The following is a 19,765-nucleotide window of genomic DNA, read 5'->3' on the forward strand; positions in this document are numbered from 1 at the left end:
GCGTTGAATTGGCGGTTGTAAACACGGATGCTTGCTGCTGTTGATGACACCTGGTAAGGGGAGTGCGGGATTAAATTTGTTCCGGTGTTACACTCTAAGACCTATAACTAGTTATATACTTCGACAGTTGACTATTTCACACAGCAAATAAATATTGCTGCCATCTAGTCAATTGTTTCGTATTTAAATAAGTTAATTTTTTTACTAACTAGTTATTCATTGGAGTTATGGTGTTCACAGAAGAATGAAATGGTTCGTGAATGTCAGGGCATTGAAAATAGCCCAAGTATTGGCATGGTATCTCGAAATCCACGAAAGCAATCAAAGCTCAACAAAGAGACAAAATAGAAAACCCCGAAGTCCGTATTAATCGTTCAGTGCCACGCAGAAAGGCAGACGGTAAAGTGGCGTATGAAAGTGCAAGAGAAAATAAGAAAAAAAAAAAGCCACCTGGTCGTAGGCGTAGTAAACAATAAGGAAAAGAGGACATGACTCTATGTGAACAAAGCAAGGAAAAATAATGATAAAGATGGCAGTGTACTGTTGCACAAACAAGAAAGGCCAAAGCGATGGACATGATATGTAGATCGTTAGATGAATGGGAACGCTCAGCAAAGCAAGACATTAGTCCAGAATGTCGTCAGGATACTTTCAGCCCATTAAGCCTCGACCTTCTTTCGGCGTGCGAAGAAACGGGAGAAGCCACTGTCCTTCGGCTTGGATCCCATGGGTGTTGATGAAGACCGCGTAGGGCCCGGAGGCCCAGTATTTCGGAGGAAGTCCGCCAAATCACCGGTGTCGGTCTGGCGGTTTGAGATAGAAGGCATGGTGCCATTGTTGCGCTCCTGGCCAACCTTGGCAGAGTAGTTGGTCTGGTCCTTGGTTGGGGGGATTTGTGTGCGCAAGGAATTTTGAGAGGTACGGAGCAGCCGGGCCTTCATGCCCGATGCACCGGAGAGACCATTTGATGCAGAAGCACTAACTGCAAATGGCTGTGGGGGTTGTTCGGAGGGGGGAGGGGGAGGAGCGTTGCGCAGGAAATCCATCAGGCTCTCCTCCTCGCGCCTGGGCTTGGGATTTGCTTCTTTTTCCAGAAGCTCTTCTAGAAGCGCATCGTCGTCATCGTCGTCAATGGCGTAGGGATCGGGAGCACGGCGTTGCTTCCGAACAGGCTGGGGCTCGTCGAAGTCCGTGGCGCTTCCCGATGCCGTAGCCTTGTTCCTGTTTGAATCCAGTAACCCGGACCGCGAACCAAGAGATGTCAAGGATTTATTGGGCGTAGATCCATTACCGGAGCTGACGAAAGACCTGGTGGTATTATCCAGCTGAAGATCATCCGAATCAATGGTATTGCGGAAAGGTGCAACTGCCCGAGGAATCCGGTGAGCACCTGCAGGCATAGGAGGTCCCTCGCGAATGAAATCGATGAGGTCCGAAGTCTGAGATCCTCTCGTCTCAGCAGACCGAGCTTGAAGCTTAGGTCGGTTTCCACGGGAGGCAGTGGAAAGAGTTGATGGAGGGCGAACAGGCCGCGCGCTCTCGGCAGAGATAGAGGTCTTAGACTCGGATGGCCCACCAGCAGGGCCAGTCGATCTCATGAATTCCGCAAAGTCGCGTGTCGAATCCGAGGGCGCGATTCGCGCATCCCGCGCCCGTCCCATCTTGCTAGACCTCGAAGTTGATGACATGTTGGTCAAGCGCGTAGTAAGTGGGATGTGCTTGGGTGACTCGATGGATTTGGTTTGGGAGATTGGGGACATCTCTCCGGTTGTCCTTGAGGAAACCGAAGCGTGAGGGCGGTGTTTATCTTCGCCTGGTGGTGCAGTGGTATTTAGGAAATCAGCCAGGTCGGAGACGCCTGCCGTCTCTGATCGAGGAACTGATCGGTTAGGCAGGTCAGGGAAGGTCATTTCCCTCACACTTCGGGGAGTGAGGGTGTAGTGGATAGTTTCATCACTGTTGATCAACTTGTCCAAATCGGCAATTTCGTTGTCTACAGAGTCTACGCTCCCGCCAGATGCGCGACTTGTTTCAGACGAGCTGCGCATGCGGGGCGAACCAGATTCACCCTGTGGTCGACTCATGATGCCCTTCAACTTGTTGGACACCTGCGATGTGGTGGAGCCGGCAGTCACTGGACGCGTATTCTCGCGAGCGCTGCCAAAGCTCCCAGACCGACGCGTTTTACTGATGATAGATGAAGACATCGATGGCCGAGACATGCGCTGAACAGCCGCTCGTTCAACTACCGAGGCGGAGGCGGAAGAGGTTCGGTTGCTGGTTGTGACCTCCAACGGAGCAGGTCTGGGGCGAGTTTTCGATCGCTGCGAATTACCTGAACTAGAAGTTGGGCGAGGAATGTCGGCGAGGAGATATTTCGAAGACTTTGCCGTTTCGGTGCATTCCTCCGACGGCCAAGTCGACGGGGTGGTGGCCACGGTCATGTTATTCTGATTATCGGTCGCATCGTGATCGATACAAGATGTGATAGCCTCGATGGGGGGTGCGGGTGGAGCCGGCGTGGTCTCAACCCCTTGCATTGAAGGTTGGCCCTCCGCAACGGCTTGCATTTCAGAGTCGCTAGTCTGGTCAGAGATCGACCTTGCATTGAGTAGACTGGCATCCCTGGGGGATGGGCGTTTTGGTCGGTGTATCGTCGAAGTCAATTTAGGCTTTTCACGCAGCCCAGTGCCCTCAATTACTTCTGGGTCTTTCTGATTCGACCGATCGCCCAAGGATACGAGGGAGACGCGAACACTATTGGATTGATCAGTCATAGCGTCTTCATCTTTTGCTATAGCGCGCAAGGATGCAATCGTCTCGCCGACTGCAGGAGGCGCCTCCTCTTCTTCTTCATGCAAGATCGACATTCTCGTATTTTCAGAAGCTTCTGCTGCAGGTTCGAATGACGGTGTCTCTTCGTGTTCTGGCATGACAGCAATGTCAGGGGTAGTTTCGGCTGCATCCACATATTCTGCAGATTCATCATCCTCGTACATAGTCTCCAGTTGTTTCTTCTCGGATGCGGTAGGTGATGGGTGGTCTGTTGGCGACTCGGGTTCCTCCTCGTCGGGCTCGGGTGGGGGTGGCCCATTAGGTAGAGACCTCGTACGAACATGACGGATTGATTTGCCAGGTTCAATAGCTGACGCACTCACGGGCGAGCTGTTTGCTGAACCCGGAGATTTTGGCACAAGCGAGGGAGATGAAAATACCATCAGACTGCGCGGTCGCACCTTGTGAGCAATAACGGCCTCCATGGTCTGTATCTCTCCATCTAGATCGCCAATGTAGCCCGGGACCTCAATCTCTTGAACGTCGTAATCGCTCATTGGCAAGGGGACGGTGGCGGGATCGAAAGGCGGGGGACTCGCCACTGGAAGAGGCTCCTTGGGAGTCACTGGTTCCTCGATGGTTACAATGCTGCTCTTCCGGCTGTTTGCCAGGGAGTATCCACGTGGGCGGAATGATTCGCGGGATAGTGTTCGAGAAAGAGTGGTTCCGCGTCTGCGCTGCCTCCACGTGCGCCACAGGCGACCCAAGGTTGCATTCAGGGCCAGTTTCTCCATATCGAGATCTTCCACCACAAGTCGGTCGATTCTTTTTCGTTCGTCTCCAGATCCACTGAACTCATCACCACCATTGTTGAGCTGTGCCGACAAACGAGACCGTGCTGTCTCGCCAGCAATGACGAGTGCGCGCTCGCCAATGTATTCGATGATCGAGGTAAGGAAAATAGAAGCTGCAGGTGTAATATTGTCGACATGACTGGTAAATCTGCGTGGTGCTCCATCGGTTTCTCCAAGACTATCTTGTGCGATAAACTCGTCTTCGTCATCCTCTTCCATGTCGCCCAGTCGTGTGTAGACCATGCATCGTAGACGGGTTAACTTCCATGAGCGTACTAGATCAAAATCGCCGCCGGGCTGCTGGCCGCCGCGGAATTCCGTCTGCTCATCGTCCGCCCCGCCCATATATTCGTTCAACTCTTCCTCGGCTGAGTTTACAACTTCCTTGGCCAAGCGAGGCTTCAATACATCGGCCATGGCGGGTCGAATGCATGCGAGCTGCGTAGACTTTGACGAAGCAAGAATATTAAACAAGAGGTTATCGAGGAATCCGTTCAGGAGTGATAACGCGGCCGGGGTCACCAGCGCCGTGGCGCCGGCCCCGGTTTCCTCATCCTCAGCAACAAAATCGGCGGCGTTGAACTCCTGGTCGGCAGAAATGATCTCTGAGGCTGCAGGTGGCGAGATGAACGCCGGGGACGGCGTCACGGATGGTGGAGACATGAGATTGACTCGAGAAAACTGCGAATCGCTAGAAACGACGCTGGGGCTGCGCGAACGGGACGCGGCCCCAGTATCCAGGAAGTCGGGTACTTTGGTAGATTGCATTGTGTACCCCAAGTATATTTAGGTCGAGGGCTCGAGGGCTCGATAACTCGAGAGCTTTGGTTGCCTCTATTTCTGTGTTCCTTCGCAGACCTCAATTTGGACGGAAGGCGCTGGGTAGAAATCGAAGTTTCTAAATCATCCTGTACTACTAGGAACGTCAGTCTGACACGATTCTGCGGGTGAAATCTGACTTGGGTGAAATTGGGGGCTTGTACGACTGCATGCGCAACGCAACCTCGCCCCGACGGCTCCCCGTGACAATGGAAGGGTGGATTTTCAACTTACCTGTTTTATTCAGAGATGCGATCAGTGCTCATACCGCATTGGCATAGGGAAAGTAGAAAGAAGCAAAAGAATAAGAGTGAATTACTCGTGAAGGCCAGGAGCGAGAGAGTCAGGAGTAATTATTCCATCCGAGTCAAGTGGATACTTAGGAACATTCGGGGTCGACTACCGAATAATTTATGGAGCAGCTGCAATTGTATACAAATCTTACAATCTTACCTGATTACACTTTTCTTTTGGGGTTGCATTGTAAAGACCTGTAGCTTATTTAAGTTATTCCTCTATTTTAAATGCCATGGCCTATTCACCTATAGATATACAGAGTACGGAGAAGATTGTAGGCAGTTACTGTACTATGCATATCTTATTAAAGACCTGTTCAAAGACGGTCTTCCCCCTTATTGGAACCAAAAAGAAAAAGCCTTTGGAAAGAAACCGACCGCAATCCCGCCCCAAAGAAAAGAAAGAGAAAAAAAACAGAACAATGTCCAGCGATCGGCACGCTAAAGTGCCCCGCTCGCCCCTCGTTTTAGGCCTGATTGGTTGTGGCCAACCAATCATTGAATGACGTTCCATGGATTGGGGCGGTGGGGGACTTAGTTAGGCTTTAGCGCCATTCCTTTCTGGTACAATTATTGATTTTTGCCTCGATTTATTCCTAAAAAGAAGTTGGCCCAGGTGCGCGTAGGGTAAATGGGCTTTCAAGGTGTGTCTCGGAAATTATTTGTAATTATGATATCTGATATCCGGATATCTCATTTAATTATGACCCGCTAATACTACGGGGCACATTCGGTAGTGCATCTCTTAGCGCATAATATCCTTTTTCTACACGTTCCTCAGCCGTTCCACAGGTCCCAGGGGCACGAGGATAAGCCTGTGGCGTACAAACGCCATGCTAGATCCCCATTTTCGAGTTTCTAGAAACTTTATGTATACATATTGCACAATTTAAAACCTTGGAACACTTTAAAATCTGAGACAAATATCCCAAATTATATCAATTTCCCCAATCAGCATCCGCTTAGGTGGCCCCCGATGTGACGCACACCTGTCCGGGTGGCCGTACCTGATCTGAACCATTTGTTTATCAACTCTGGGTCCTCCAATCAATTCATTTGCTGACCTCCCACCCGTGGAAGCACGCTATATTCATTTTTTAGAGGAACTCCTGAGGTCCTCCAGCCTACCTATATGAACGAATAAGAAGCTGAGAACGCCATCTCATTATATATTGTATGTTGTACGGGATAATACAAAGCACAAAAGATACGGAATGTACGGAGTACTCCGTACCCACGTAAGCATACAATATCGGAGATGACAGGACTTCGGGTCAAGTGGGCCGATGAGACAATGAACAATACAATAGGGTTATAGTGACTATTGCCAGATGCTCCAGGGCATAGCACGCACTAGCAGTAACTAACGATCACAATGGATATTGTCATAATAAGACCCGAGTTATGCAAGAATATCATGATTTTCCTACATACCCCGGAAAAAGCAACAAACAAACGTACAGCGCACAGCGCACAAATTGTTGTTGCACCTTGCAGGGTTGTTCCATAGATCCAGTGATATATCAGATCCCATCTTCATGCATATTCTCTGATCTGTCCCACCCCTCAGCCCTAGAAGCAGCTTACTATGTGCAGCATCAACATCCTAGGACCTCGTCCAAGTACCAGCACCAGCTTCACCCCATTCGCACAACCAAACACTACACGTTACAGCCGGCATTGAAATAAGGTCATCCTTATTCCGTACTGATTTCCCGAATAAGCCCCCCCCCCCCCCCCAAACGGCCCAGTCTGCATTTCCATTCCCAACGACCCCATCGCACCATAGCATGCGTGGCTATGACTACAAATTGGGAATCATCATCAGACAAAATCTTAGTTTCCCTAGCGACCCCTGGCCCTAGAACGTATCCTATCCTCGAACTCCATTGTTGGAGCCAATATACCCCATACGGAAAGAAAGATGCTCCACTCTGTTCCCTAGCTGTCAAACCCTTCATGACAATCCCTCAGGGCTCCACAATCTAGCGTGTACGGGAACTTGAATCAAGCTAAGGATCCTGCCGTGATCGACAGAGGACTGATTATTCGGATTGATAGATTGGCCGAATATCTCCGCGATTTCTTCCTCATCTGTCTATTTCTCCGTGGGACACTTCTCGCTTGAGAGCTATGCAACACGAATGACATAGTACGGAGTACGGAATATATTGCATACATTACCGTACATACACTCTATTATTGGTACCTCGATAGTCGACCCGCAGGCTATGCTGCAGAATATCTTCCAGATGAGGGAAAGTCCTGATCGTCCATGATCGACATCGAGTACCAAGGACGAGAAAAACGACAGAAAAGAGAACTCAAAAGCCTGTTTCGACCAGGTCATATTCACCGCATCGTTCTAAAAGTCTAAACGATAACCCCCTACTCCGTATGCTATGCTCTAGTGTATATTTTACCTTTCCAAGCTTGTTCCCCATGCTGTCTGTGCTCTACGCCCGTTGTGATCGACAGATTTAATTAAAAACGGCTGTTGACGCTTCAATTTTAGATATGCACGAGTCATTTCATATGATACGTTACTTCACTGTGGTCAACCGGAAATTTAAATAAAAACGGCTAGTCGATACTTCATCTTTCGAAATGAGCGAGTCATGTTTATATGATATGTCACTCTTAAACGGTCACATTTCCCCCTAAAAGCACAGGTGCATCGTGGATAGGTCCAAGTGTACGAAGCATGGGCTACACACATTCGAATTTCTTTGCTTTTGTTGGATTTACTGTCGTCGTGTGCCAAACCCCGAAACGCCAAACCCTGAAACGTCAAATCCCGAAACCCTGGGGTGATCTTCACTGCATGACGATAGATGATATACTCCGTGCCTCTCATGGCGCTACATAACTCCCACGCATGAAACATGTAGAGCTTGGCACCACCTAATCCATTATCTCATGTCACTCATCATCTAACTACCAAACTAGCACCCAGCTGCATTTTTGCCCCTTCAAATGGAACTACAACATACAGACAATAATTCCCGCTGACCTCAATGCAGCTAAGTGGATAATTACCCGCCGCATGAAGTCCCACCCGATGAAGAAACGAAGAACAAAAACAAAAAAAAGAAAGCATCATATATGATGGTTTAGTAGTAATCGACCTTATTGAGCCGTACCTATCGGCCGGTATCCACACTGTCTCTTCGCAAGACTCTACGGATTACGGAGTACACGGAGTATAATCACCAGTATGTACTAGCACCACCACACCAGCCGCGCACCCCCCGTCCAAGAATACATCGGCCTATCCCTACCCTGCAAGGAAGGAAATGAGAAAATCCCCCGGCCGAAACGCCCACTAGTGTCTGGGCCCTTCGCCGACGAAGATATGACGGATGAAGGGGCTTGCTCGGCGTATCAAGCGTGTTAGAGTGTCAGGCAATTTCTGGAAGGAGAATGGCGTTGTGTTGGGTGCGCCCCAGTCAACGATAATTAACACTCAGCAATAAATTGGGTACCTTTTGGATGGAGGGCACATACTAAAAGTACAAAATAAACAAACCACAATATTTAGTTATGATGTTTTCTTAACGTGCTTCTTAAGACCTCTGCATTAATTATTTAGGATTAATCTTACGGGCAAAATGATCTGACCACATTTATATTACATATTGTGCATTTCGAGGACGGAGGAAAATGGATGTTTAGGCTTTTTGTATCCTTTGTACTTTTCGTATGGGCGTGCCATACAAAAGGTACGTAAGTTCAAGATATGTACTTGCAAGAATAGTCGGCCGCTTATGCGGCCTTGTCATGTCCTTTTGGTGGTCTTTCTAGATGTCTTTTTAGGTGTATATGAAGGCGGTAAAAAAAGCATAGTTTGTGCAAGAGACTGTATAACCCTTGAATCTTGTGCCAGGGGTTACGAGGAATTTCGGAATCATCCGGCTCGGTTCGAGCGGTTGTGATACGATATATATATATATATATATATACTCCGTGATAGCACTGTGAATAGCTAATGACAATATAAGCACGTAGTACTGAGGTGTCCACAAGTACCTACAGGTATATATGTGACCTCGAATTTTGAGAATCTGGGAGGACCCGGAATGGTTTGTCGGAGGTTGAATAGTCGCTACATGGGCTGATGTAATACAGGGGGATCATGCTTTGAGGGGGAGCTATTCGGAGTGAAGGGTGGCCTGTTTTTTTCTGTACTCGCCTTGTCTGAGACATAGGCAGTGTGATGAGTGGGGCACTCAAGGCCGGAGTCATACAAGACGACGATGGTAGGGAAAATAGGCTAAGCTGCATCTAAATCATGAACTTGGGAACATGTGAAATATTAAAACTGTTTTTGAATATCAAGTGCTAGTTCGGGAAAATACATGACCACTGTCAAATCCGACTCCGAAAGCAACTGGTGAGAAATTTGAAAGCTTTTCCTGGCTGAAGAGCCGTTCCATTGTGTGCCCCCCGCTAGATAGTGGGCGAATCCGAAAGAAAACATTTTGTCATAATCGTAAAGTCGTGGCATTTGTTTGCCGATGTGCAAGCAGATCTCAGACCCGTGCAGGCAAGGTTTTGGTTCCGAGGTCGTGCGCAATGCCGCCAGCGAAGAAGCTCAGTTCATCAGGACCAATGTTGACACGACCACTCGCTAGTCTGTCCAGCAGGAATTTCTCAATCTTGTTCAAGAGGGCTTGGTGGTGATCCAAGCCTAGGGTCGATGAGGTGGAGTCGGGTTGGTTGCTGGTTTGCTCTTCTGCGCGGAGTCTGATCAACTCGTTGAGCTCGTCTTCAGCAAGGAGATTGCAGAAGGTGCCAGTGACATGGTTAGAGACTAGATCGAGATACAATGAAGGCGCACCTTCTGGATCCACGAATTCGGCGTCCTTGCCCAAGCGAATGTGGTCAACCTGAACTCGAAGGTATGTCTCGTACTTCGGGGTGGAAATCCCGTGGATTCCATTCATGTAAGCGACAAAGAGATTGCGGTCCAAGTCCACGGCATCACGAGAAAACTCTTCTGGTTGGTTGGTAGATTTGCGAACAAATTCTGGGTGGCAATCTTCGTTCTTGTCGGACTCAGCGACGTCCATTTTTTCGAGTTGATCCAGAAGCGTTTGGGTACCTTTGGAGTCACGAGCAAGCATCATCATTTCATGGCAGGTCATTTGGTGATCAGGACCTTCATCATCCGAGACTTCCACGCTGTCAATGTATTCCACCTGCGGGTCAAAGCGCACGGAATTCTCCTCGAAGGAGATGAAGGCATCGTCAAACGACTCTGTGTGATCCTCATGCGTCTCAGGAACGTCCCCATTTGTTTCATCCCAGACTGAGAAGTCCGAATCATCACCGTCGTCCTCTTCGTCAGATTCATCGGAGAGTGCATCATACTCAGAATCAATTCCATCCGAGCTATAGCCCGATTCCGAGTCGGACTCTTCATCAGAGTCAAAGGTAACGGTTGAGTTTTTGAGGATCGATTTCAAGAAAGGACGCAAAGTCGGTTTGGTAGTGGAAGTCGATGCACCTGATTGAGCTGGGGTGCAACCGTTCGATGTGACCGAAACTTCATCTGAGCCATAGCAGCTGTCGTGGGAGAAAGACATTTCGAGGTTGGAGAAGGTTGACGAGACAGAGCCCCATGAGCCCCGATGGAGGGTCGAGGTGCTCATTTGCTCAGTGATTGGTTTGTCCATGCTGGCGATGGGATGGTTTATTTTGTGTGATTTGTCGAACTGCCTAAAATACCGAGACGTAGAAGGCTCTGGGATTGTAACCGAGCACTCCTAGGCAGGAGAGATAGGGCTTGTGGAAGAACAGAGTTGGAAAATGGTGCGATCAGTGTGTCGAAAGTGAATCAAGAGAATAGCAAGGGCATCGAAAGCCTGCAAAGCACGGTGAAGAGTGCATATTGAAGGCACACGGGAATCGTGTAAAAGCTTAAGGAAACTTGTCCCCAGCACAAATGTTGAAAGACATGATTTTCCGATAGACACGTTGTGATTAGATGTAAAAGGGTGCTTTCTTGCCGATCTGGTGTGCGGAACAAGATGGTCGAGACTGGTTGCTGTGGTGATTCGAAATAAATTGATGTCGGTCACGGGTAACAGAGATGCCAAAGGTTTTGTCGAGATGCATGTAGAATACAAGAAGGTGGCAAAGGCGAGAAGTTGTATTCGCGTGACGCAATGAGAGCGGCGCTGGAATGAGGCGAAAGCAGCGAGGGTCGCAACGGGGTGTCGCGGAAAAAAAAAAAAGTTTGTCGCAAGAAAGATGCGACAAGGGGAGAAGAGCGGAGATAAAAGTTGAGAAGAGAAGAGTGGCCCACGATTCGCGGGGTGTGACGGAGGGGCAAAATCCGGGTTGAGTCACGTCGATTTTGGAGTGAAGGCGACGATACAAAGTGCAGATGAGGCAAGTGCGAGAGAAAAAAAGGTGTGACTGCAAATGAGCAGTAACAGTAATAGAGAGTTGATAATCCAAGGACACAGGTTGAAGTGGCCTAAAGAGAAGGAAGAGGAGAGAGAGAAAGGTTCCTTCCTTTTGGGAGGTCGGAAGGGTTGCCCCCGGGCCCAAATTCTCGTCATCTGACTCAGCCCGAACTTGACCTTTTTCGGATATTGGGCTCTTTCAGTTTCTTTGTTACAAGTCATCTGCATCAATTTCTAGATTATTCGGATGATTTTAATTGTCTATTGTCATGATCATCTAACTAATTATATCTTATGACCAAGCACGGGATACGGAGTATGAAATATCGGCCTTTGAGAATAGCCTCGGGAGTATCGGAGTACCGAGAACATCTCAGCCGGGAGTTGCTTTTTTTAGTGTCACGCTCAGGATTTTCACCGCGATCTTTCCTTCTACAACATAGGCATAGGCATATGATATTGAATGACTGCACATCTCCTAGGGGTATCTTTGACTTATTATCAAGTCCTCGTTGCTTACATACGCCTTGACAAACATTATTGGACGGGGCCACACGCTATTGCCGCATCACTAAAATCTCACCAAGGTGTATTGTGTTTACGACTCTTCTAATGCCCCCATTTTGTTTATCTCTCTTTTAAAATGCCACTTAGGCATTCCACTTAGGCCGGCGATCTGGCTGAATTCTGCACTAGCGCCTTAGACTCGGTTTGAAGAAACAGGCCACAACCGCCTGACAGGTTGCAGGCCTATCAGGCTGATCCAGAGCCCTTGGAACTTCAGGTATACCGAATCTCGGTCTCAACTTCACCGGATGACTCTCACCCAGATTACAGTCTCGCGTGAATCTATGTTTGTTGTTTGGGTATTGGCCGCTTTGTTTGTGATACCTGAACTATATATACCCAAACACGACATGGATGCCAAAGGAAGCAGTACGCGCATTGACATGCTGCCAACGCATTACAAACCAATGGGAGGTTCAAAGATCGACTAAACAAAATTGGCTAATGATCTATTTGAGATACAAGAAATATCTGCAAGCTCCAACGCCATGGAAGGGCACTGCACTTTGACACTTGGATTATTTCAAAAGGGAAAGAAGGTGTCAGATCCTTATTTCATACCGAGAAGAAGGCCTGTTCTTTACTGCATTCAAACATGGCCTTATATTGATCAACTTTATGCCAAATATAGAAACATGGGGTTGAAGCAAACAATCCCGAATAAGGGCCCAGAACGGTGATCTTCTGCAGGTTCAGGTTTTCTCAACCACTAAACCGTGGGTCTACATACATTACTGCGAGCCAAAAAAAAAAGTCCTTTGTCCTTCTCGAATGCCCAGAACTCTTCTGTGCATTGTTCGGGGAGGGGAGGGGGGTGACATTCCGCCCAGCCTCTCTACGTTCCAACCACATTCCGGACCGTCTATCATCAACCGGACACTGACCACTCGACAACATCACACCCACTCCAATTGGATCAGTTGGCTAATCATGATGGAGCAGGTCAAAGAAGTATGTAGCCAGAGTGCGCGGCCGATCATACTGTTACCCAAGTGGACTCTTGTTCGGGCGGTTGATGATGGGATAACAAGGTATCATGACGCTTACACTGTAAGTACCAACCTTGGAACTTGGTAGGCGATCATCCTTCTGTTTCAGCTGTATGGCTGGTCCTGGTTCCCCAGACAATACTGAACGGCTCGGAGAGCGTTCCGACCCATTTCCTTTCCCAACGGCCGTGCTCTTACTCCGTACGAGTTATGCCGATCTTCAATCAAAGGTATCGGCTCAACATGCCTAAGTCCTCCCCAGACCCGCTTCACTAACTAATTTGATGACTGTTCCACTGTTTCTGGCTTAGTGGAGGAGGGTTGCATTCCCGCGGGTGGCTATCCGGAACGAAACCTCTTTGGGAGTTGGCGAAGATTGACAGCTCGGCCAGCCATTCATATTTCCACAACTACGATTGGCTTAGAGAGTCTTGAATCATTCTTCCGGGTGGTTGGTGGGGCCGGCCAGGAGCCAACCGGGCCCTCTATAGCACATTCCTTTTCCATCTTTAGAGCACCTGGAATGTGTCCAGAAATACTGAGGCTGGTGTCCCTGGCAGTCATTCAAATAGGGCTTGCATCTGTTTGTTTGCTTTGCTTTCTTTGCATCATCTGCAGTGTTTTCTTTGATTGACAATCTATCAAACATTCAAACATTTAAAACACTTGCTTCTTTATTTGCATCCTTTGCACTTTCTCGGATATTCGGGTCGATCCCCCCGAACTATTCCCAAACCTTCCAAAGCTCTATTTCAAGACCATATCTTTGGTTGTCCAATCACATCCAAGTATTTGGATCTTCCGTCGCTGACTACACAATCGCCTCGTACTTTTACCTTGTCGCTGCAAACGGAAATTCGACAAGATGTTCGCCCAACCATACGACCATTCGTTTAATGACTTGTTCAACCAATACGTCAACATGGAGACCAGTGCCGCTGATGGGAAAGATTCGGCGTTGTCTGATTTTGACCAGCTTTTCCCACTTGACTCGCTATCGAGTGACTGTGGCGATCTTCCACCCACTGTCTCCACTCCCAAACGCCATCAATCACCGCAACCCTGGAGTAATGAGTGGTCCCTGCAGAATGACGGGGCCGCTGTCGATCCTTTTGCTTTCCATGACACCGTCCACCCCTCTGCAATCTCAGATGTCAACCTGAACAACTTTGAAGTTCCTTCTCGCCCTACAGCAACCCACGCCCTGTCTACCTCGCCATCCACTCCTCCCGCTACCCCTAGACGGAAGCCTACCCAGAGTGCTCTCATCACTCCCAAATCTATCCGCCATCGCAGCCCGAATGAGCGTCGCTCTCATTTGCGCAAGCAAAGTTTCTCCCCCAGCATAATGCGCTCTTCCAACCTATCCAAAGCAAGGATGGCATATCCCGAGGCCTGGGCCCAGCAAATTCAGAACTTCAGTCTTCACAGTTCCGAAGATCGTCTGCCACTGTCACCTCCTCCATCGGATGTCCTCATTCAGCATGAAAACATGCCCACCGAACAAATCGTGAACCAACCTAGAGACTCAGCAGAAATGCCTCCTCAGTACGACGCAAGACTATATCACCAGTCTCCCTCAGTTTCAATGCCATCGCCGAACATCGCAATGTCAGCACGTCAGCAACAGCACTACATTGCTCACCCAAGCTCTTCCACCTTGACCAACTCCAGTCCTTCTTCCGCAGATGATATCTTCTCTTCGTCTCACTCATCTGACCCCCAATCACTCTCCTCTTGGCAATCCGACCCTCTTCATGCCTCATCTCTCTCTTTCACTCCAGACCTTCAAGGCCAAGATTCTCAATGGTGGTCCCCCATGCCTTCTCGGGTCGCTCAACAACAGGCCTCTTACCTCGCATCTCCCACACCTGTCCGTACCACGCAAAGCGTTGGAAGCCAAAATGACATCATGCAAGGAGGACTAATGATCCAATTCAACCCCTCCTATGACATGTCGGCGGACCACTCATTCTCTTCATCTAATATGCTCCCCTCTACGCCTCAAAAATTCGACACCTCCTTCACCACCTCCCAAGTCCACAACGTCTCCCGTTCACCATCTCTCTCTCCCAAGGCCGGCACATCACCCAGGGACATCCACAATGGATCTATCTCTAAGCCCACCCATCGCCGCACACACAGCCGCAAGCTCTCCGGCCAGAGTATGAGTGCCCCCAAGCCCGCTAAGGCATCTGGCTCATCGTCCCGAGGCTCAAACAAGTCTGTCAGCGTATCGTTCGTCAACTTTACCGCTCACGACAGCAAGAAGATCCTAACCGGAGTTGCTCCCTCCGGAAGCTCTAAGACTAAGGCTCGCCGCGAGCAAGAAGCCCGCGATAGACGTCGCAAGCTCAGCGAAGCCGCATTGAGGGCTGTGCGCAGCGCTGGTGGCGACGTCGAAGCTCTCGAAGCTGTTCTCTGTTAAACTTGTTTTTTTTTTTTGGATCTTTGCTTCTGCTTTTTTTCTGTCTCTGTTTCTTTCAGCCGGTGTTTTAGGGTTATATCATTGGGAATATCTGGTTTGCTTTTGGAGTTTACGGTTTTGTTTTCAGGCCTGGGCCCGGGTGATTACACCCTCAAAATGTTAGACTATTCTAATATCTAGACTCTTCTGTGGATATCTAATTCATAATACTTTTGTGACTATCCAGCTTCCGCTGTAAATCTTTTTTTTTTCCTTTCTTTTTTCGGGCTTGAGGAATTTCGAGGTATACGTCTTTGGCCAAACTGGTGAGCTTCATTCCTTCTTTTTCACTCTTGCTACTATCATTACTACGGTGACTTTCTGTGGCTAGCCTTTTCTTTTTTCTTTTTCTTCTATTCTTGAGTCCTCCATACACCTAGTCCTCCCTACCCATGTCCCATACAACGTGTCCCATATCTCAAGTCCTACATTCAATATATGACATTGAAGTCTACCAACGCGCGCTTCATGCTCCGGTGCCGACTATAAATACCATTTCCGATCAACTCGTTCTTCTTCTTTCTTCTTCCCTCTCCACGATACATCAAAACAGCTTTGGTGAGTATGGACTTTGCTTCTTTGCACTGAATTACCCCGTATGTCTTTCAATTGTATGCTAGTCCTATGATATAAGCAGATTGAGCACTTTCTGCATCTCTCACTGTCATTGCGTATGCATCTTCCTTACTTTGATCTTCACCAATCTGTCATTTATTTTACTTTGGTATTCACCAATCTCTCAATTGCCTTTCATTTGCTCTCACTTGCTACTTTCACGGTATCTCACATGCTGCCCATTGATTGCTGCACATTTTTTACCCCAAGCCCTAATCTGTGACATACCATTCTTCTACTTGCCAGCTCATTGAGATCAGGTATTTTGCGTGCCCCTCAGCCTTCATTTGCTACTCCTGGTCCATTCTGATATTCCCATTTGCTGTTGCACATTTGCCTTTTCCTGGTCTGCTCTGATTTCCATTTCTCTTCCCTTAAAGACCCTCCCTTGTACCATCATCCATCTCTTTTCACATCCCCACTCGCATGAGAGATTCTACCATTGCGTTCTATCTTGCATCTTCATTGCATCACTTTCTCCATTGTCATTGAATTGATATTCTTATTGGCATCGCTCTTGGCTGTGGATTGGGGTACTTGCCATATCGCATTGCGTGCCCTACATTGCCCATTGCTCTGCTGCATCGGTCCGTCTTTAGATCACTACCTTCGCACATCTCAATAATCTAATGTTTCATCGTTATTGACTCATGTTACAGATTAACGAAGCGAAACTTGAATTCTTTTTCTTCCTTTTTTGAAAAAGGAAATCTATGGTGGACAAGATCGCGCTTGTCCTGTTCTGAAATTTGTTCTTCTGTTATTTCTGTTGTTTTTGAACCTCTCCTCTCCGGAAATACCCAACCAACTGGGGTTTCGAGTCCTTGTTGTCGCCTCCCTATTACTTTCCAAGCACGCGCAAAGTGCGCAGTCTCACTACGTCGTTTCCTATTTTTTTCGACTACCCTTTTTATCCAACCGATATTCGCTAAAATGTCCGGACGCGCGCACGGTGATCTGCCCATTCGAGGCGGCCGTGGCGGTGGTGATCGTGGCTCTAGTAGCCGTGGAAGTGACCGCGGTTACAGCGGCGATCGTGGGCGTGGAAATGACCGTGGTAGCAGTCGTGGAGGTCGTGGCGGATCCGAACCGCCCTCCGGGTAAGTTTATTTGTTCTAAATCATGGGGAAACTATATTTTAACATGCGCACAGAATGTTGACAGACCCGGTTGAAGCCCCTAGCACTCGAGTCCAGACCTTAGAGGACCGGTATGTTGCAGAGTCTACAAAGGCTCGACCAGAGCCCGGCACTTTGGCTCGGCGTCCTGGCTACGGTACCCAAGGTCGTTCAACTGTGCTTCGTGCTAACTTCTTCCCTATGGAGTTCAAGCCGAACATCAAGTTTCATTCCTATCGCCTCAAGATCAAGCCTGAGGCGAAGAAAGCGCAGCAAATGTTCATTCTTCAGACCATGTTCCGCAAGTACCCTCTCTTTAACAAAGGAATCGGCATTGCCACTGATGGGGCCACTGAGATTGTTACAACCGAGCTGCTTCCTGAGAATCGAGCGCCATTCATTTGTTCCATGGGCAACGGAAGTGAGCATGGAAGTGGCCATGGAAGTGGGAAATCGAAAGCCTACACCGGCCCTTGGGAGATCACTTTGACCTTTGAAAGCTCTTATTCCCCAGCTGACATGATGACGTGTCTTGAGGACGTTAATCACCGAAGGGAACTTGAGAATGAAGCGCCCTGTCTCCGAGTACTGAATATCCTCATGAGTGCTTATCCCTACAAAGATACCAGCATTGTCATCATTGGGAAGGGACGAAACAAATTCTTCCGGATGGATAAGCGAAAGCAGTCAATGGAGATAAGGGGTGGCGCCGAAGCCGCTCGTGGTTACTACTCAAGTGTGCGTCTTGGTGCTGGACGAATTTTCCTCAATCTGAATGTCAGTCACGGCGCATTCTTCAACCCGGGTTCGCTGGTTGCTATAATCAATGCCTTTCACGAAATTTACAAGGACGACCGGAAACTTCTAGACCGGTGGCTGAGGGGTTTGAAAGTTCACGCATCGCATCTGGATGCTCGAGAGAATGGCCATGGGGTGAAGGAAAAACCTGTGAGAACAATCTTCGGAGTTGCCAATCCTAGGGATGGACGCAATAGCCCTAACCCTCCACGGGTTAAACAAGTTGCATCCAGTGCCGACAACGTGCAGTTCTGGATGGGAGATGAGAAGAAGGGAAAATACGTGACTGTTACCGAATACTTTTTCAGAAGTATGTTACCTATCAGTCGATATTCCAGATGCATTGTGCTAACAAGAAATAACAGCTTACAATAAGAAACTCAAACACAGCGGTGATTTGCCGATCGTGAACGTTGGAAACTTTGATCGTCCGGTTTACCTTCCTGCGGAGCTTTGTGAAGTCATCCCCGGGCAACCCTTCAAGCCAGAGCTATCCATGGTCCAACGACAGAACATGATCAAGTTCAGTTGCCGGCGACCTCCTCAGAACTATGCCTCCATTATGACCGAGGGATTGGACATTCTTTGGATCTCTGAAGGACATACCAAGGCGGTAGGCATCAAGCCCGGCAAGGAGATGCTCACTGTACCTGCACGCATTTTGAACCCTCCAAATCTGCTTTATGGCGGCAAGAAGACCACTAACCCTCGAAATGGCTCGTGGAATTTGATCGGCACCAAGTTCTCCCAGGGTGCCAACATCAAAAAATGGACCTGTCTTTGGATTCGGAAGCGAGGTGATGATAAAGCGAAGCTCAAAAATCCTGAGCCTGAGATGGATGCATTTTACAGAAAATTGCGCGATCATGGCCTGTCGCTGCCGGCGCCCTCTAAGCCGTATCTTCAAGTCCTCATCGGTTCGGATGATAGAGAAAATCGAGACATGATCAAGGAGGCGTTCAAAAAGATCATGAAAGAGTTTCCCTTCTTGATTGTTTTGCTTCCCACCACAGAAGGCAAAATCTTTGATTACATCAAATATGCCGGAGATCTTAAGACTGGCGTCCTTACACATTGCATGCTAGGCGATAAGTTTGCAGGTGCCAATGAGCAGTATTTGAGCAACAACGCCATGAAGGTCAATCTTAAGATGGGAGGATGTAATCAACTCCTGCAGCCGGCTAACGCACGCTTCATTGGCGCAGCAAAGAACACCATGGTCGTCGGCTTAGATGTCACTCATCCGTCCAGCACAGATCCCGAAGTCTTCCCCAGTGTTGCTGCCATCGTTGCCTCCACTGATCATCGCATGGGACAATGGCCCGGTGAAGTTCGAGCCCAGACGCGCCGCCAAGAGCACGTTGAATTCCTTAAGGAGATGATGCTTACCCGGCTGGCTTTGTGGCAAAAGAGCAACAATGGCAACTTGCCCCAGAACATTCTCGTGTACCGCGATGGCGTTAGCGATGGTCAATTCAACATGGTCCTTACAGAGGAGCTTCCAAAGGTTCAAGCTGCTGCCAAAGCGGTATACCGTGGAACCATGCCCAACATCACCATCGTTGTCTGTGGAAAGCGCCACAATGTGCGCTTCTACCCTACCAATCCGAAGGACCAAGATCGAACATCCAACCCACTCAACGGATGCGTCGTTGACCGTGGAATCACCCGCCCTATCTACTGGGACTTCTATCTGCAAGCCCAGGCTCCTCTCCAGGGTTCCGCTCGTCCAGCCCATTACATTGTCATTTACGACGAAATTTTCACTAACTCGAAGGTCAATTTGGACCGCAAGCCTGCTGACGTGCTGCAAGAACTTACCCACAACATCTGCTACCTGATGGGCCGGGCTACTCGCTCGATCAGTTACAGCACTCCTGCCTTCTTGGCCGATAGGTTCTGTGATCGTGGCCGAAAGTACCTGTTGGCTTACTACTATGAGAACGATCAGATGGTCCAAAATGAGGATAAATTCAAAGGTGCTACCTTGAATATGGCCAGTGCATGCCAGAACAGCATGGTCTATATCTAATTTGACCATTGTCATTTCTTGT

At 48.6% G+C, this 19,765-nt stretch overlaps 4 protein-coding genes across 4 annotated transcripts; 2 read left to right on the forward strand and 2 right to left on the reverse strand.

Annotated features, from left to right (window-relative positions):
* Window positions 1-659: 659 nt before the first annotated feature.
* N7537_007594 (uncharacterized protein) lies at window positions 660-4,397 on the reverse strand (the record flags this gene model as incomplete). The annotated part of the gene is made up of 1 exon (XM_056898649.1): window positions 660-4,397. The coding sequence occupies one exon, from the start codon at window positions 4,395-4,397 to the stop codon at window positions 660-662; it is 3,738 nt and encodes a 1,245-aa protein (XP_056750725.1).
* A 4,879-nt stretch (window positions 4,398-9,276) lies between these two features.
* N7537_007595 (uncharacterized protein) lies at window positions 9,277-10,422 on the reverse strand (the record flags this gene model as incomplete). Its single annotated transcript, XM_056898650.1, has 1 exon — window positions 9,277-10,422. One exon carries the CDS (start codon window positions 10,420-10,422, stop codon window positions 9,277-9,279), a length of 1,146 nt encoding a protein of 381 aa, XP_056750726.1.
* A 3,156-nt stretch (window positions 10,423-13,578) lies between these two features.
* Window positions 13,579-15,141, forward strand: wetA (developmental regulatory protein WetA; the record flags this gene model as incomplete). Its single annotated transcript, XM_056898651.1, has 1 exon — window positions 13,579-15,141. One exon carries the CDS (start codon window positions 13,579-13,581, stop codon window positions 15,139-15,141), a length of 1,563 nt encoding a protein of 520 aa, XP_056750727.1.
* A 1,587-nt stretch (window positions 15,142-16,728) lies between these two features.
* Window positions 16,729-19,743, forward strand: N7537_007597 (argonaute family protein; the record flags this gene model as incomplete). Its single annotated transcript, XM_056898652.1, has 3 exons — window positions 16,729-16,895; window positions 16,949-18,021; window positions 18,077-19,743. 3 exons carry the CDS (start codon window positions 16,729-16,731, stop codon window positions 19,741-19,743), a joined length of 2,907 nt encoding a protein of 968 aa, XP_056750728.1.
* Window positions 19,744-19,765: the final 22 nt, after the last annotated feature.

This window comes from Penicillium hordei (assembly GCF_028827395.1).
Source record: "Penicillium hordei strain IBT 12815 chromosome Unknown utg000004l_segment0_segment0, whole genome shotgun sequence".
Classification (NCBI taxonomy): Eukaryota; Fungi; Ascomycota; class Eurotiomycetes; order Eurotiales; family Aspergillaceae; genus Penicillium; species Penicillium hordei.